General features: G+C 38.2%; 1 protein-coding gene across 1 annotated transcript in view; it reads left to right on the top strand.

Annotated features, from left to right (window-relative positions):
* RASEF (RAS and EF-hand domain containing) overlaps positions 1-14,825 on the top strand; it is a 56,467-nt gene extending 41,642 nt beyond the window's left edge. The window contains exons 13-17 of the mRNA XM_075931756.2: positions 1,550-1,631; positions 2,724-2,838; positions 5,531-5,650; positions 7,094-7,170; positions 10,077-14,825. Of these exons, the coding sequence (XP_075787871.1) occupies positions 1,550-1,631; positions 2,724-2,838; positions 5,531-5,650; positions 7,094-7,170; positions 10,077-10,182 (500 nt within the window). The 3' untranslated portion in view covers positions 10,183-14,825. The remainder of the gene's footprint in view (positions 1-1,549; positions 1,632-2,723; positions 2,839-5,530; positions 5,651-7,093; positions 7,171-10,076) is intronic.
* The last annotated feature ends 1,225 nt before the right edge of the window (positions 14,826-16,050 follow it).

The raw sequence follows: 16,050 nt of genomic DNA, 5'->3' as shown, positions 1-16,050 counted from the left end.
AGAAGAAGATCGAAGCTGCTGCTGTTGGTCTTCCAGGGTACAAATTAGTGGTCTAGTTAAGACAGCTAATTCGAAGTGAGAGGGGCACTCTGGTCAATGCCGATAACTCTGCTTTCATGAGGAGTAAGGGAAGTGGAAGGAAGAGTGTTCTCCCTTAGACAGCACCAAAAGCTGAGTTAAGCTACTTTGACTTCAGCTACACAATAAACTTAGCTAAAGTTGCATATTTTAATTGACTTTGTCCCATAGTGTAGACTAGTGTTTCTCAACCTTTTTTTATAAAGTAAAAAAAGTATAAGTACCCCCAGTACCTACAGTTTTCAGACACACATTTTTTTTTCTACCACCGCAACACATTTGTTTAAACAACTTAATCGTAGCCAGGCTGGCGATGAAATTTCTGGGTGTAAAAAGTACAAAAATAACAAAGCACTGTTGTAAAATTTAAAACAAAAATTTAGTTTTCTCCAAATTTCAGTTGTGTTGACTTATCCCCCAGACTTCGCTTGAGTATCCCTAAGGGTACTCATACTACTGGTTGAGAAACACTGGTGTAGACATATCCTTCAGGATTCCAACCCTTATCTCTTTACTCATTTTTATATAATATTTCTTCATCCCTTTTCTTCAAAATATTATGAATGCTTGGATTAGCCCTAATTCAAATGCAAGTAGAAGGGTTTCAGCGAGTTTGGAGGTCTCAACATTCCAATATATATTATCACATCCATGAACTACAGGTTGAACCTCTCTAGTCCAGTATTCTTGGGACCTGACTGGTACTGAACTAGAGAATTTGCTGCACTACAGGAGGTCGATATTGTCTAGCAGTATTACCATCACTTCCACTGCTTACTGGGCTCTTAGAAGACATTGAGGGGTAAATTAGAGCTAAGTAACAGCACAGAACACTGAGAGCCAGGACTGGTGGGACTTTGTGGGACCATGGGAAACTTGGCCACACCCATGAAAAATGGAAAAAACATGCTGGACCATGGATGTTGCTGGACCACCATGTGTGGGCTACAGAGGTTCCACCTGTATTGTAGTTATATTAAATTTAAAGCTTGACTTTTTTGTCTTCCCATTGAATTGTTTGTGTGTTCATTCTGATTTGATTTTGGTTGAGGGCTATTTTGTTTTTGTTAACTTCTTGTTTGGAAAAGGTCTACCATATAAAATATTTTCTGTCCTTCTGTAAAAGATTTTTATAATATAATGTGTAGAACTTTTTGTTTATCATGATATGAAAGTTGCATCAATACTCCTGAGTAAATGCATAAACAGTATGTTTTAATTCCCCTCCTCCCAGAGAGCGTTGATTATACATTTTGGGGGATTACTACATTTCTGGGAGTATTTGAACTCTTGATCTGTGTCTTGCAATGTACTAAATGACATGTGATTTGATACAGCTGTTATAACCTGTTTGAAATATCACACTGCTACTCATTTTAATGATGTTGGTAATAATATTAATGTCAGTTCTTAAATCAAAGCCAGTGTTATGTATGCTAACTAGTTCTGTATACTTTATTTTTCTTTTAAGGAGTTGATTTTCAAATGAAAAGGCTTGTTGTTGATGGAGAACCTACCGTGCTCCAGTTATGGGACACAGCAGGACAGGAAAGGTTAGAATGTTCAACAGATTATTAGGATGTAGATGTGAATTGAATTGTTTCTTTGTGAAGAATGACTTTTTTCCCCTAGTTGCAAAACCTCCCCCCCAGCTTCTTGCCTCACCATTTCTCCTACTTTTACTTTTCAGTCCCTTCCTTCCATTTGCTATTAGAGACCTTTACTTTTGTAAAGGGTTCGGTCTTATGAGGTGTTCAATGACCGCAGTTCCCATTAAGTACAGTCAGCTGTCTTTCGTGGTATTCAGTGTCTTTTAAAGAAAACCACGACAGACTTGCGCAAATTGCTGAGCTCACATAAATGGATCTGTAAACTATCTGTGTACTTTATAAACCCCTAAAATCCCATGAGATCCTGTACTGCAGCAAGCCAATACGTTTTAGCTGACACAATTGTGTGTACATGAAGATGCCTCATCTAATCCCACTGAAGTTAGTTTTAATCTTTCCATTCGCTTCAGTAGAATTTGTATTGGGAATGCCATCTATTTTTGCATTGAGTGAAGTCACTTTGTTATGTGGAATATGAAGTTAAAAGTTATATTTGGCTTTCTCATTCTTCATCATTATGTGTAATGTAAAACCTTATCAGTAATCTTTATTTTGAAGCAGGCCACAGTATGCATGTAGAAAAAAAGACCCTATTTAAGGACTTGTCTCTGTTGTAAGTACATTAGTTTCCTATTCCACACCCATTTCATTGACTTCAGAAAAGTTACACTAGAAATTAATTCAGCCTATTGTATTTATGAACTTTGCCCCTCATGCAGGAACGTAAATACGCTACCATATCATTGAAACTCCAGTGTGAGGAAGGTATCCTTCATGTACGTAGCTGTTTGCTATAAAATGTTGTCTGATTGCAGTATAAAATATAGCACGTTTTGATGGAGTGTTTATGGAAGCGCATACAAAATTTGCAGAAACCTTTACATGAATTCATGCAAGTTTGTCACATTTCCTTGAGAAGGTTGTGGGGGAGAGAAATATGTTTAACAGACTAAGCTAATACAATAACGAATCATTTTTAATAATAGTAATATTACAACTACGTTAAAATGTTTTAAAACTCTTTTTTTCTAAAAGATTTCGAAGCATTGCTAAATCATATTTCAGAAGAGCAGATGGCGTATTACTGCTATATGATGTTACATGTGAAAAGAGTTTTCTTAATGTACGAGAATGGGTGGATATGATTGAGGTAAGAACTTAAAATTGTTAAGTATCCTTACTATATAGTCTTTTAATATTTATTATTAGGAAATTGGCATTTCCATTGGGTGTTGGGATATGGGTTAGAAACAGTGATTTTAGGGATACTTGTTTTGTTCGTTTTTTAAATCTTCATTAATGTGATTGTTGCAAAATTGGCCACTATGCAGTTTCCACTAGTGCTGCAAGTTAAATGCATAGCTGTCAAGATACAAGAGATTAAACTAAATCCTGACATGAGCTTCTGGGCACCCGTTAAATTTGACCAAATGTGATTGGTATCAGAAAAAATACCATTTAATTAACCATTTCGTATTGTTCCACTCGCCTTGTCCCCCTGCTTCCTCTTTGACTATCTCACTTCCCTTTGATCTGAAAATGCAATACTTTATGGGAATAAGCTCAATTTTGCTTGCGGTTTCTGCAATACAGGCAGTCCCCGGGTTACGTACAAGATAGGACTATAGGTTTGTTCTTAAGTTGAATTTGTATGTAAGTCGGAACTGGCTCCAGATTCAGCTGCTGCCACTGAAACTGATCAGGGGCTGACTACAGGAAGCCGGAGGCAGAGTTGCTCTGCCCTCAGCTTCCTGGAATCAGCCTGATCAGTTTCAACAGCTGCTGAATCTGGAGCCTGGGACAGAACAGCTGGGGTGCTGCCGGTAGGTTCCCACAGGACCAACCCGGCAGCACCCCAGCTGCTCTACCCAAGGCGTCCCGCAACAAAACCCTGGTCTGCTGGGGGAGGCGCACTAGCTGCGCTCCCCCACCCCCAGCAGACCAAGGAGACCCAAGCAAAGCCGCACAGGCGGAGGGACCCCGCCTCCCGTGTGGCTTTGCTCCTCTGCCCCTGAGCAAAGCCGCACAGGTGGGGACTGCCTGTAATATGTTTTTTTTTCCCCTGAATGACCACCATCTTGCTATAATCCACTGCAATACTTTTCCCTATAGCTTTATCTTACTATTAATTTTTTTGTATTATGGAATACTAATTTGCATTTTATAAAAAGACCTACTTCACCCTAAGATGTTTACTAGAAAGAAAGGTGATTATAGTAAAATTTTATTTGCCTCTTAGAAAGTATGTGTTTATCATAGAAATTGAATTACCCCTCTTTCTAGGGATAGTGGTATCATATAAAATAAACAAATAGGAACAGGTTTCAGAAGAGGAGCTGTGATAGTGTCTAAAGTGCCACATTGTTTTTGCAGACACAGACCAACAGATTTATTAGGGCATATACTTTCATGGGTAAAACCCACTTTATCAGACTAACTGGAGAAATGTACATACTGGGTCAGACCAATTGCCTCTCTAACCTAGTATCTTGTCTACTGACAGTTGCCAATGTCTGATGTTTTAGAAGCAATTTCTAGTGACCCATCCTGTTGTCCAGTCCCAGCTTCTGGCAGTTGGAGGTGTAGGGACATTTGGAGCTTGGAGTTCTATTCCTGATAGTTGTGGCAAATAGCCATTGATAAACCTGTCTGCTGTGTACTTATCTATTTTTTGAACCCAGTTAAACTTTTGGCCTTCACAACATCCCTTTGCAAGGAGTTCCACAGGTAGACTATGCGCTGTGTGTAGAAATAATCCTTTATGATTGTTTTAAACACACTGCCCATTTAATTTTATCAGGTAACCCCTAATTCTGATGCTATCAGTAGGGATAAATAACGCTTCCTTATTTATTTTTCCTACACCGTTCACAAATGTATAGACCTGTATCAGTCTTCTCTTTTCTAAACTAAATAATCCCAATCTTTTTAATCTCTCGTTGGATGGAAGCTGTTCTATATTCCTAACAATTGGTGTTGCCCTTACCTATGTCCTTTTGAGCCATATTGGGCATAGTGTTAATTTCCATAAGATTTATTTAGCAAATACAAATCTAATTGGGAAAGCATTCGCTCCTTGGTACGTTATTATAAGACATAGGTTGTTTTATCTGCAAAGTGTTCAATATGACTGGATTTATTAACTGTCTATCACTTCTTGTATTTTTTAGAAGTTTTGGGGTAAAGTAATTAGCATGTGTGTTCCCATAACCGGCTGATATATTTGACATTTTTTGTAACCAGAATATTCCAAACTACAGTAAAACTCCATTAGTCCGGCATCCAATGCTCCGGGACTCCTGATGGTCCGGCACCATCAGAAACCCGGAAGTGCTGGGGCAGCCGGACAGGCTTCCCCCATTCAGCTGCTGCTGAAACTGACCAGCAGCTGAATCGGGGAAGCCGGGAGCAGAGCAGCTGGGGTGCTGCCGGGTTGGTCCCTCAGCGCCGTCCTTTGGCGCTGCGGGATCAACCTGACAGCACTCCAGCTGCTCTGCCCCAGGTGTCCCCAAGAGCAGCTGGGGTGCTGCTAGGTTGGTGCCTTAGCGCCGCCCCTTGGCGCTGCAGGACCAACCCGGCAGCACCCCAGCTGCTCTATTGCAGGCATCCCCGATTCAGCTGCTGCTGAAACTGACCAGCAGCGGCTGAATCAGGGACGTCTGGGGCAGAGCCGGACTATCGTAAGGGGGGGCTATGAGGGGTGTGGGGTGGCATCCCCTCCCACCCCACTCCAGACCCCTCATAGCTCCCCCTTCTGATAGTCCGGCATATCTGATAATCTGGCATCCCCTGGGTCCTAAATGTGCCGGATTATCGGAAGTTTACTGTACCTATTTTTACAGGATGCAACTCACGAGAATATTCCAGTCATGATGGTGGGTAACAAATCAGATCTTCGCCAAACAGTTTCAGAACAAGGACATAAATGTGTACCAATCAACTATGGAGAAAAATTGGCAATGGTAAGATCTATAAATAATTGTTTCAAGTTTAACTGCTCTTAAAACCTTTATGATGAAGCCTAGATAATTCACAGAAATAATGGTGTGGCAAAGAGTCTTTTATCTTACAGTCATCACGATGCAATTTGGCCTTGACTGTTCAGTGCATACTTGATCAGGTTGAAAAATGTCCTAATAAATAGCTATTTGCTAGTCTCTATGAAATGAGTTAGCTGTCTCAATCTAGTGTTGTCATCACAAAACTCTGGTCATCTGAAGAAGTGGGTTTTGCCCAAGAAAGCTCATGATACCATGTACATGTTTTGTTAGCCTTTAAGGTGCTACTAGACTATTTGTTGTTTTTTGAGTTTTTCCTGTTACAGACTAACTTCGCAACCCCTCAGAAGTTTTTGGTACATTGTTGACATTCTTAAAAAGTGGTAAAGGAATTCATGTGTGAGAGCCAGGTGACTAGACAGCAAGTATGAAAAATTGGGACAGGGAGTAAGGGCTACAGTAGTCTGCACAAGATCTAGACGTGAATATCAGGACTGTCCCAGTAAAATCAAGACTTCTGGTTACCCTAAATATGAGACTGAACTTGCCCACTCAGCATGAGTACATGTTTGTACTCTACTACAAGTGTGAGTTACATTAGTAAGAAGTGAGGAAACCTAGCTTCTGCCTCTCTTGAACCCAAAGATTTTCTGAAGCTGCAGTGTTTTGGTTCCAGAGCCCAGATTATGAAAAATGTTTAGCTTCCTAGCTCCCCTTGAAATCAGTAGAATCTGGGTATCTAAATATCTGCAAGCATCTGGATCTAAGAGTAGTTCTGCACCACTATCTGGGCTGAAGCAGTTTGGGCATGATTGGTTGCGAAGGAAAAGATGAGCAAGTTTTCGGGAGCTTGTACAGGGAATCTGTGTATCTTAGTTGCTGTGGACCTGTGCTTAATGGGATTCCCCACGTTAAAGCACACTGTTGGCTGGCCAGCAGTGGAACAAGAGTTTTCTTGGTTGGTAGATCTGAGACATTGAAGAAGCAGTCATTTTTCTATGCGAAGGTGTGTGGGCCTAGAGCTTGTGGATGCTAATGTAGCAAGTACTAGTTAAAAACCAAGGTGTGAAAGGTGCTGGAACTGTAACTAAAATGTAAGCTCCAGTAACAGCTTTACAACTTCTGTTGCTGCTTTGCGGCCTTGCAGACAAGATTATTCAGGTTGGACCTTGCGACAGGATTTGTTCCTGAATCAGTTACACATCTTAAAAGCCCTTAAGTTTAAAAAAACTATAAAATTGAAAATAAGTTAGTTATCTCTGTAGAATCAAAGATAATGCCTACAAAGTATAATAATAACAACAGAAAATCCTATCCACTTAAATTTGTTAAATCTGCTCTGTAGTAGTTACATTTTCCAGTAAACATTTAGACAATGTAGCTGATCTTTTTATTTTCTTCTCACAGACTTATAATGCACTATTCTGTGAAACAAGTGCTAAAGATGGATCAAATATTGTAGAAGCAGTTCTTCATCTTGCTCGGTATGTAGTCATGTTACTAATAGGTTTCTAATGTCAAATAATTGCTTTTTTGGTTAATATATATTATATTTACTTGATAGATAAATGTAAAACAGGATTCATCCTTAAAGTTTAACATGCCATATATTTTATTTATAGAGTCCCACTTCGGTCTTAGTTGATCTTAGTACAATTCTCAGTGAATCAAATAAAATATTTTTTGAAGAATTTCTACCACACACTAAAATAAAATTAACATATTTACAGATAAAATTATATTAAAGTAGAGCTCAAATATGCATTCCATTCTTTTTAAAATGTCTCTGGTTGACAAATGATACTTTCTAATGATATACACTCATTTATTCTTTTAATCTTTTCATACACTGAAGACACGTTTGGGTTTGCAGCATTAGACATGATTTTGCTACAGACCATTTTAATGGTATATATTTTCTTTGATGTCTACTGACTAGGGATGTTAAAATGAGGTTATTTTACTAAATGAGAAGTCGATAGAGTTTTTAGCCACCACTCCATTAGTTAATAGGGGAGGTCAGCCAGCTCAGCCCCAGCTTAGGCCAGGACCAATCCCCACTACAACTCTACAATTTAAAAGGTAGTAGGAGCCCAGGCCGTGGCAGGGAAAACAAGCTCCCTGGCTCCTACTGGCTTTTAAATTGCAGAGCCACAGTGGGGTTTGGTCCCTGCATGCGCCAGGCTGCCTGCCCAGGCACCAGTAGCCCCTGTCCATGGGGGGCTCCAACTGCCCACTGGGACTCTTGCAGACAGGGGCTGCTACTGGAGCCAGCCTCCTCTGCCTTCTCCCTGCCGCGCTGCTGCCTGTAATAGTGGCACTGCAGAGACTGTGCTGGGGGGAACCAGGTTTTAAGCCGGCTCCCCCCAGCTCCTGCTCCATCCCCTCACCCTGCCCCCCCCCACTGCCTGTGCCTCTGATAGAGACAGCAAGGGGAGGGGAATGTGAGTAGTCAACTTGACTACTCTTACAACCCTACTACTGACTGTAACCTTTTTTTTTTTTTTAAACTGGATTAAATAAAACAGTCCCATCTATCAAACCTTGCCAATACTTGATATAATCTGACCAAATCATTGCATTTTTCCTACAGTTTCCAACCTAGCATTGATTATGATTATGTATAATTTTTAAAGGATCAAACCTATGTATTACATTTAATACATGGAGCTCCAAACTGGAGTCAATTGCTTACCATATTTATTTATTTTTATTCTGTAGCTTGTTAGGAGAAACGCATGTTTTTAAATAGAAGTCAATATTTGGTTATTCCACACTACAATATTTTTAACAATAATAGCTTGTATAAGAATGAATGCTGCTTGTTCAGTCAGAAAATGGAAAAATACCTATACCTCCAGTGAGAACAGGTGTACCAGAGATATCACCATTCATTTATATTCAAACGTCAATACGAAGTTAATTGTTAACTTGTATGATTCATTTCCAGGAACTTGGCTATGAATGCAACAGTGCATTGCTCTGTTAGAGCTCTCTAGTGAGCCTACACTGCACAGTTACATTATGTTAAATCACAGGTGAAAAACACATGTTTAAGGCAACATTTAGAACAATTACAGTAGTTAATTTTTGTCAAGACATGCCCATTTTATCTTGCCTACCCCCTTTTCAGTATGTTGAATATGATTTTAAACTATTGGTTTACTGGCTTAATGAAAGCTGATTTGTGAAGGATCTGTTATATATATTAAATATATTTGAGATCAATGAGAGATGCACCAGACACTGTTTAAGAGTTTGGTTCAAGATGGTTGGTTATATTCAGGGATTAATATTTCTCATTGCATGGAAGCAATCATCTCTGACTTTACATTTCAATGGGAAAAATAAGACTTTCAGAACTATGTTACCCACATTTAGGGTAGTATGGCTGACAGACTTTGCAGGGCCCTGGGCAAGATGGGAGGAAGGAGCAGCTACAGGCCCTGGAAGAGACAGGGTCTCAGGCAAAGGAGGCACAATTGGGGGGCTAGTCTTCCCCAGCCAGCCCTTCAGCACCATCTAGCACACTAGCAGTGATTTAAAGAGTGTGGGGTTCCAGCCTTTCCTGTTGCTGCTCTAGCGGTGTTGGTGTCTGGGAGCCCTGGGTCCTTTTTAAATTGCTGCATCCTGGAGCATCTGCTTCCCTTCAGCCCCAAAAATCAGGCATGGTTTAGGGTCTGATTCCGCAGTTGTTATTAATTTTAAGTAGTCCCATACCTGTCAGTAACTGATTTCAGTGGAACTACTCAGTATGAGCAGTGCGTGGTGGAATTAGGGCTTTACAAGACACATTCATAATACTGGTACAGAATTGAAAATCCCATGTATGGACAACACAGTTACAAGCATCTTTGTAACAAAGTGGCTAACAATATGCTGTATTTCTCAGAACCGATCTGTAATTGTATAATAGTTTCTCATTTTATTATATGGATAGCTAGGGCCCTATGACTTCTGCTGCTGTGATATTAGAAGGGGAACAAATAAAATAATTTTAAAAAAGAGCTAAAAAGAAAAACATAACTAATTGTCTAGACCTCAAATTGGAGTTAAAATTAATAGTTTTCACATATTAAATATGCTTATTTCCTTGCGCTTATTTTCTACTTTGGAAGGACACTTTGGATAGAATTATTGCTGCCATTTCAAAGCAGAAACTGTTAAAATTTCACTCAATTCCAATCCTTTCATTGATTCTATAAACTAAAAAGAATTTTCCTATGAGATAGTTTGTGAATTTTAAGTTGGAAAAAGCAGTGACTGATGGTGGACAGTACTTTTTTTTTTTTTTTTTTTTTTAATTGCTCTGTGTAACTTACTTTCAGGAGAGACCCATTCACCAAGTCCAAGTTATATCTTCATAATTTATTTCATCGTTCTTTTACAGTGAAGTGCGAAAAAGAGGTGACAATGAAGACACAGAGTCAGTAACCAACCTGGCAGAGCCAACTGTCAAAAAATCGACGCTCATGAAGAACTGCTGCAATATATAAATAACAAATTCCCTATCTTCCCTAAATATTTTACTTTTTGTATTTTTATGACTTTAAAAAAATGAAGGATTTACATAATGTGTTCTTCTTACCATGAATTTATATGTATATATTAGTTGTAAAAGCTGAGAAATTCAGTTCCCACTTTCTCTGCTCTGCACTGGTGCACTTGCCTTGCCTCTCAGGCTGTGGTTTGATCTTATTTATATCAGTGTATGTCAGTAAAATCAAAGAGTGTACATAGGTGTGAAAACAGTCTGAGATCAGAATCAAGGCTTCTACTTTGACCAGGAATTTGAGAGTGAGTACATACAGTACTATATTTTCATTTCATTCATCTAAATATTTCTTTATAAAGTGAAAGAGGTTTCACACCCCGAAGCTAATTTAATAAGGTAAACCTAGGATATTCAGCACCTGGGGGAAACTCCATTCTTATGTCAGCTAATTTTGTCTAGGTCAGCAAATGGAGGTCAAATTAGCGCTTCATGAAATATGTATAACAAACGCTCCAACCACTGGAGACTTAACTAGTTTAAGATGGACAGGTGTGTCAAAAGGACTTGTGAACTTGTAAACTTCTCAAGTGAACTAAGTCAGTTTTGAGCAAACCTTGGCAAATATATGGTGTTTCATCAAAAGCATGTGAAACTTGGTGGTTTTCAGTGTATTCTACTTTGAGGTTTGCAGCTGAACCCAAACTGAAAAGCAAAACTCAAGTCTGATTGCATGCAGATCAAAACTAAAGGAAATTCTTGCATGAACCCTGCAAAGCAAAAGCTAAAATATGTACTGCTCTAATTTCAAGAGAGATCACAGTATCTGAAAGATTTAGGAATACTGGGATGAATAAATGATACAATTCCTGCCTTTTTATAAATGACTGTTACTATTATTTTAACATAGAGGAATGTGAATTGTCCCCTTCCTTTTGTTCTTCAAATGTTTGCCATTGATATATTGACAATTCAGACACTTTTAAAGTGATGGACTTGAATAGTAAAGAGGAGTCTGTAGTAATCTGTTTTCCTAGAGAATCTTTAGGCCTCCTTAAGCCATCTGTTAAACAGCTGCTGAACATGCACAAGCATCCATATGAAATGTTTATTAAAGGCATCAGTCAGCATGACCATGAACCACTTTCCAAAAATCAGGCAATATTGTTCTCATTAAGGTAAGACTGAGCACTCGTAACTCCATGTGAAGTCAGTGGGAGCTACAGATGCTCAGCCTCTCAGAAATTCAAGACATTACTTTTGAGTTGTCTGAAAATCCCATGGTTTAGTACGTATTTCAAACACCAGGCCTATAATCCATTCATGTAAAATGACACTATTATAGCATAGTACAAAAAAGCATCACACCTTAGTGACTTGTTTTTTGTTCCCTTACTTGGGGCCAGTCCTGCAAATATTTAAGCGTGTGGGCGACACTTTGCCTGCTGTTGATGCTACTAAAACCAATTCAGGACCTTAGGGCGCAGTTCTTCTCCTATTAATATAAATGGCACAGCTCCCACTGACTTCAGTGGAAGTACAATTAGGATCTTTAATGGCTGAGCAAACTCTTCCAGCGTTTTCTAGTGTATATGAAAAAACAGGTCTAAGAGATGCAACCAGTCTGCCTATTGTGGGACATAATTGTAGTTTTATGGACTTGTCTCAAACTCAAGAAAAGTCAATACCAGCTGCAGCAACTTCAGATATTTTCTGAGCTGGTACATTTTAATAGAGTCTAGCCTTTGACTTATATTATTAATTTATAAAAAATGGATTTCTCTAGAGTTAGAGTAGCTTGTCACCTATGTTATTTTGTAAAAATACCTTTTTCAGGCAAAGATACCTGTGTTTTTAGATGTTCTTTTAAAGCTATGTTTTCTCAGAGATTTTGTCCTCAAGCAACTGATCTCTGAGCATTTTGCAAGAAGGCAAAGTGAATATAATGCCAAATAAAATGGGGAAGTCTATTATTTCTGTATATTTTGGCTTCATAAAAGAAAATGTAGATCAATCTTTTATTGATCTAACTCCAGTATGTTATTGATTTAATAGGCTGGGTCTGTTCAATTAAATAAAATATGTACAGTATTTTGGCAGTTTTAAAATAAAAAACGACATACCCAATAGAACTTTTCTTCTTGATGTTGTAGACCTGGGTCCTATAAAGAGACCTTTGTGGGATGTACTCTTTTAGAAAAACAGGTTTCAACTCCATATGGAAAGTAGTTTGTGTGTATTGTGCAGTAAATGCTTCTTAAATATGATATGCCCTACTCCTGGAAAGCAAACCATGTGAATGGATTCCTGAGCCTGTACAGAATACAGCTGAAGTCAGTAGTGTCAGAGGCCTGACCACCATCTCTGGTGTCCTGTGGATTTTAATGACCAGAACCATGTCTATAGCTATTTTGCTAACACTTATAAATTAAATCTATTTTTTAAACTGTGACTTTTATTTTGCATTTGTGAGAGCTATAGCTAAGCAAACCAACCTTGAAACCCATGTTTTAAAAATAGAAGAGAGAAATGGTCAAAATAGTGTCACCCAGGTTTCATGGAATGCGCTTTATGGTCAACTTTAATAAATTCTTAGAAAAAGGGCTTTGAAATAGAAATCTGGTGTCACTCTGGGCCAAATTTTGTACTTATTGTAGGTGTTAGAGTTACAGAAAGTACAGCCCTGGACCAAATTTTGCTTACTGGCCATAACCATGTGAAGATCTCTTGTCACAGTTACATTTTATAAGCCCCTTTTGCTATTAGATTCTCAGAAGCATTTTTTTAAGCCCTGATGGAATCCTTCTGCCTCAGTAAGTGTCCACACAGGCTCAAGGGTTTCTGTTACTGTAACCAATTACAGGATTTTAATCTAAATGTGTATTTACTGATAATATATATACAATTTATTAGAAACACATGGATTCAGGCACTGACCCTGCGATATGATGCATTTTCAGAGACTGCTCGTATACAGAACTCCATTGACTTCAGAGGGGTCTATGCACAGGTGTAGACGTCTATTCCTATGAATCACCTTGCAAGATCAAGGCCTTATTTAGAAATCCTGTGAGGATCACCCCATCAAGGGTGACAATTGGCATAGTATGAGATGGCATTCATGATAAAATAGGACATCTTGGAATTAAATTATTAATTTTAGAAACAAATACTTGCCTTTTTTAGAATCAGAGCTAGTATTTATATAAGGTCCTTTTTTGTTTTGCTTTGAAAAGTTGTCTTGCCTACTGCATGCAACACAATTGTGTTTGTGTTCCTCTATGATTTCGTTCGGTACTTAAATCTGTTCATTTATTGCACAAAGTTATTTTGTTAGTAGCTATGTTAATGCCTATATTTATTTGTAAAGGAATGTCTTTTCACATTTTTCCCAGCAATCTGTAAATAAGATTATTTTTATGCACTTGACACCCAAGTATTATTTTGTCCTTTGTTGTCTTTGTCTTTTTAATTGTCACACGTTAAAAAGATTTTGAGGCAATTTTTGTGGGAGTGATCAAATGATTTTTCTAGGGACCTCTTATATATGTATCCCTGTTTAGTTGCTTTCTTATTAAACTTTGCTATATTATTTCTCTTACTCAAGAGTGTGGTTATGATGTAACTGCTTGCAACCATATTTAAAACACATCTCTTCTCATATTCACTCCACAATTCCCTCCTATATTATCAAAGTACTATGGTGATCACTCTTCATCCAAAGAGATCCCAAAACATGTTACAAAACTTGTGGCAATCCTGCAAGGAGAATCATGTGAACAGACTCCTGCACCCAGACAGAGAATTCCAGCAGTAGGGTTCTATGCCAGCGCAGAGGTCTGTTCACAAGGAGCTCCTTATACAAAGCCTTTTGACAGGCTCCTGCAATTTCAGTATCCCAAGATGTTGATACAGTACATAATATTGTTTCCTTGAAACTATTAATTTATCAATATTGCTTCCTGTAGCACTAGGTATTTGAGTAAAGATATCCCCCATCCAAGAACACAGGCCTAATGCTACTCAGGTTAATCTGGCAACAACATAGCCTGAAGAGTTTTGTTGGACTATTACCCAGCATTTCATTTTTTAAATAAATCCAAATGCCTTGTATTTTAGGTTCAATTTGTGCTATAGAAATTGGTAAAGAGAAGTGCTTTGTTACCCACTTTTTCAGCTGTCAGAGATGCAAATATAATTTACTCAACATTAACTGCATATATGTGAAGTTAGTAGTTACATGATGGACTGACAAATAACATTTGCGTAAACCCAACCTGTGCAAACTTTTAATTGAATATAAAGTTAAGTATTTAAAAGAGATTTATTTTCATACTTGTATAGCGAGCAGATTCAGTGAACTCGGTTTTATGTGCCAAGCTTAATTCCAGACTGTATGATAAAAAAGTGTTCAATAAAATAAACAAGTCCTATAGTGTGAAACAATTGTTTTGTAACATTGATTTTATTCTGTTTACATATGACAGCTAGAACAATGGTGTTTGTACTAGTTATTTCACCTCAAAACTACAGATCATTCCACCCACTGTGTAACTTTCTACATATATTCAGAAAGAACCACATGTTGTCTATTGTGTATTGCGGTACAATAAAGTGTATTATAATGGAAATTCAGTGTGTTTTATTTTTTCCAGTTTGCCTCTAAAATGCAAATATTTTATGTAATGAAATGCAATAAAAGTGAGTAATTTTATTTACCCAAAGCTAACCGAATAGCAGACTCTGGACAGCAGTGCTCTAACAGCTAGTATCCCAGCTAGAGCTGGGTTAATTTTTTCAGATTAATATATTATTTACCTAAAATGCAATTTTGTTGACCTGAAACTATTCCTGAGCTTATGTTGAATTTGTTGAATATTTTCAGCCACAACATTCTTCAGGCTAGATCCACAAGGGGCCTTAAGCACCATTCACAAAGAGCTCCTGTCACCTCCCAGTGGCATTAAGGGCACTTATCTAGGAGGTGGCAGAATCCAGTCGGAATCCCTGCTTTACTACAGAAAATTGAACTTGGATCTTCTGCAGCTAAGGAGTGACATACCCACCAGGTTATAGAGTGAGTACTAGGGCAGGAGAGAGAGAGTGTGCAGAGGGGGCGCTCAGTCTTTCATGATGAAGCTATCAGATTGGTGTAACATGATGTATCCTTTACAAATCCATGCTTGCTGTTTCCTATCAACTTATTGTCTTAAGGATGTTTGCGGATTAATTACTTTCTCATCTTCCCCAGCACAGAAGTTAAATTGACTAGTCTGTAATTTCGTGGATTGTTCTTATTTCTCTTTTTATAGATGGGCACTGTATTTGCCCTTTTCCAGTCTTATGGAATCTTTCCTGACTACCATTATTTTTCAAATATGATAGCTAAAGGCTCAGATACTTCCTCTATCAGTGACTTGAAGACATCTAACTTTTATAAGTAATTTTTAACATACTTCTAAACCTACCCCATTTCCACTAGCATTTGCTATGTTAGGCATCCCGACACCTTTATTAGAAAGCCATTTCTGAAACAAGTCATTAATAACCTCTGCCATTTCCAAGTTTCCTGTTATTGTTTCTCCCTCTTCACTAAGCAGTGGGCCTACCTTGTCCTTGGTCTTCCTCTTGCTTCTAATTTATTTGTAGAATGTCTTCTTGTTACCCTTTGTCTCTAGCTAAATTGAGCTTGTTTTGTGCTTTTGCTCATTTTTCTTGCCCCTGCATTCCTGTGTTTGCTCATATTCATCCTTTGTAATTTGACCTAGTTTCCACTTTTTACACAATTCCTTTTGGTTTTTAGATCATGTAAGATCTCCTGGTTAAGCCAACGTGGCCTCTTGCCCAACTTCTTATCTTTCCTACAACGTGG

Source organism: Pelodiscus sinensis, chromosome 6 (genome assembly GCF_052426305.1).
Source record: "Pelodiscus sinensis isolate ZL-2025 chromosome 6, ASM5242630v1, whole genome shotgun sequence".
NCBI lineage: Eukaryota > Metazoa > Chordata > Testudines > Trionychidae > Pelodiscus > Pelodiscus sinensis.
Note: the sequence above shows the minus strand (reverse complement) of the source record. Positions and strands in the feature narration are given on the sequence as shown.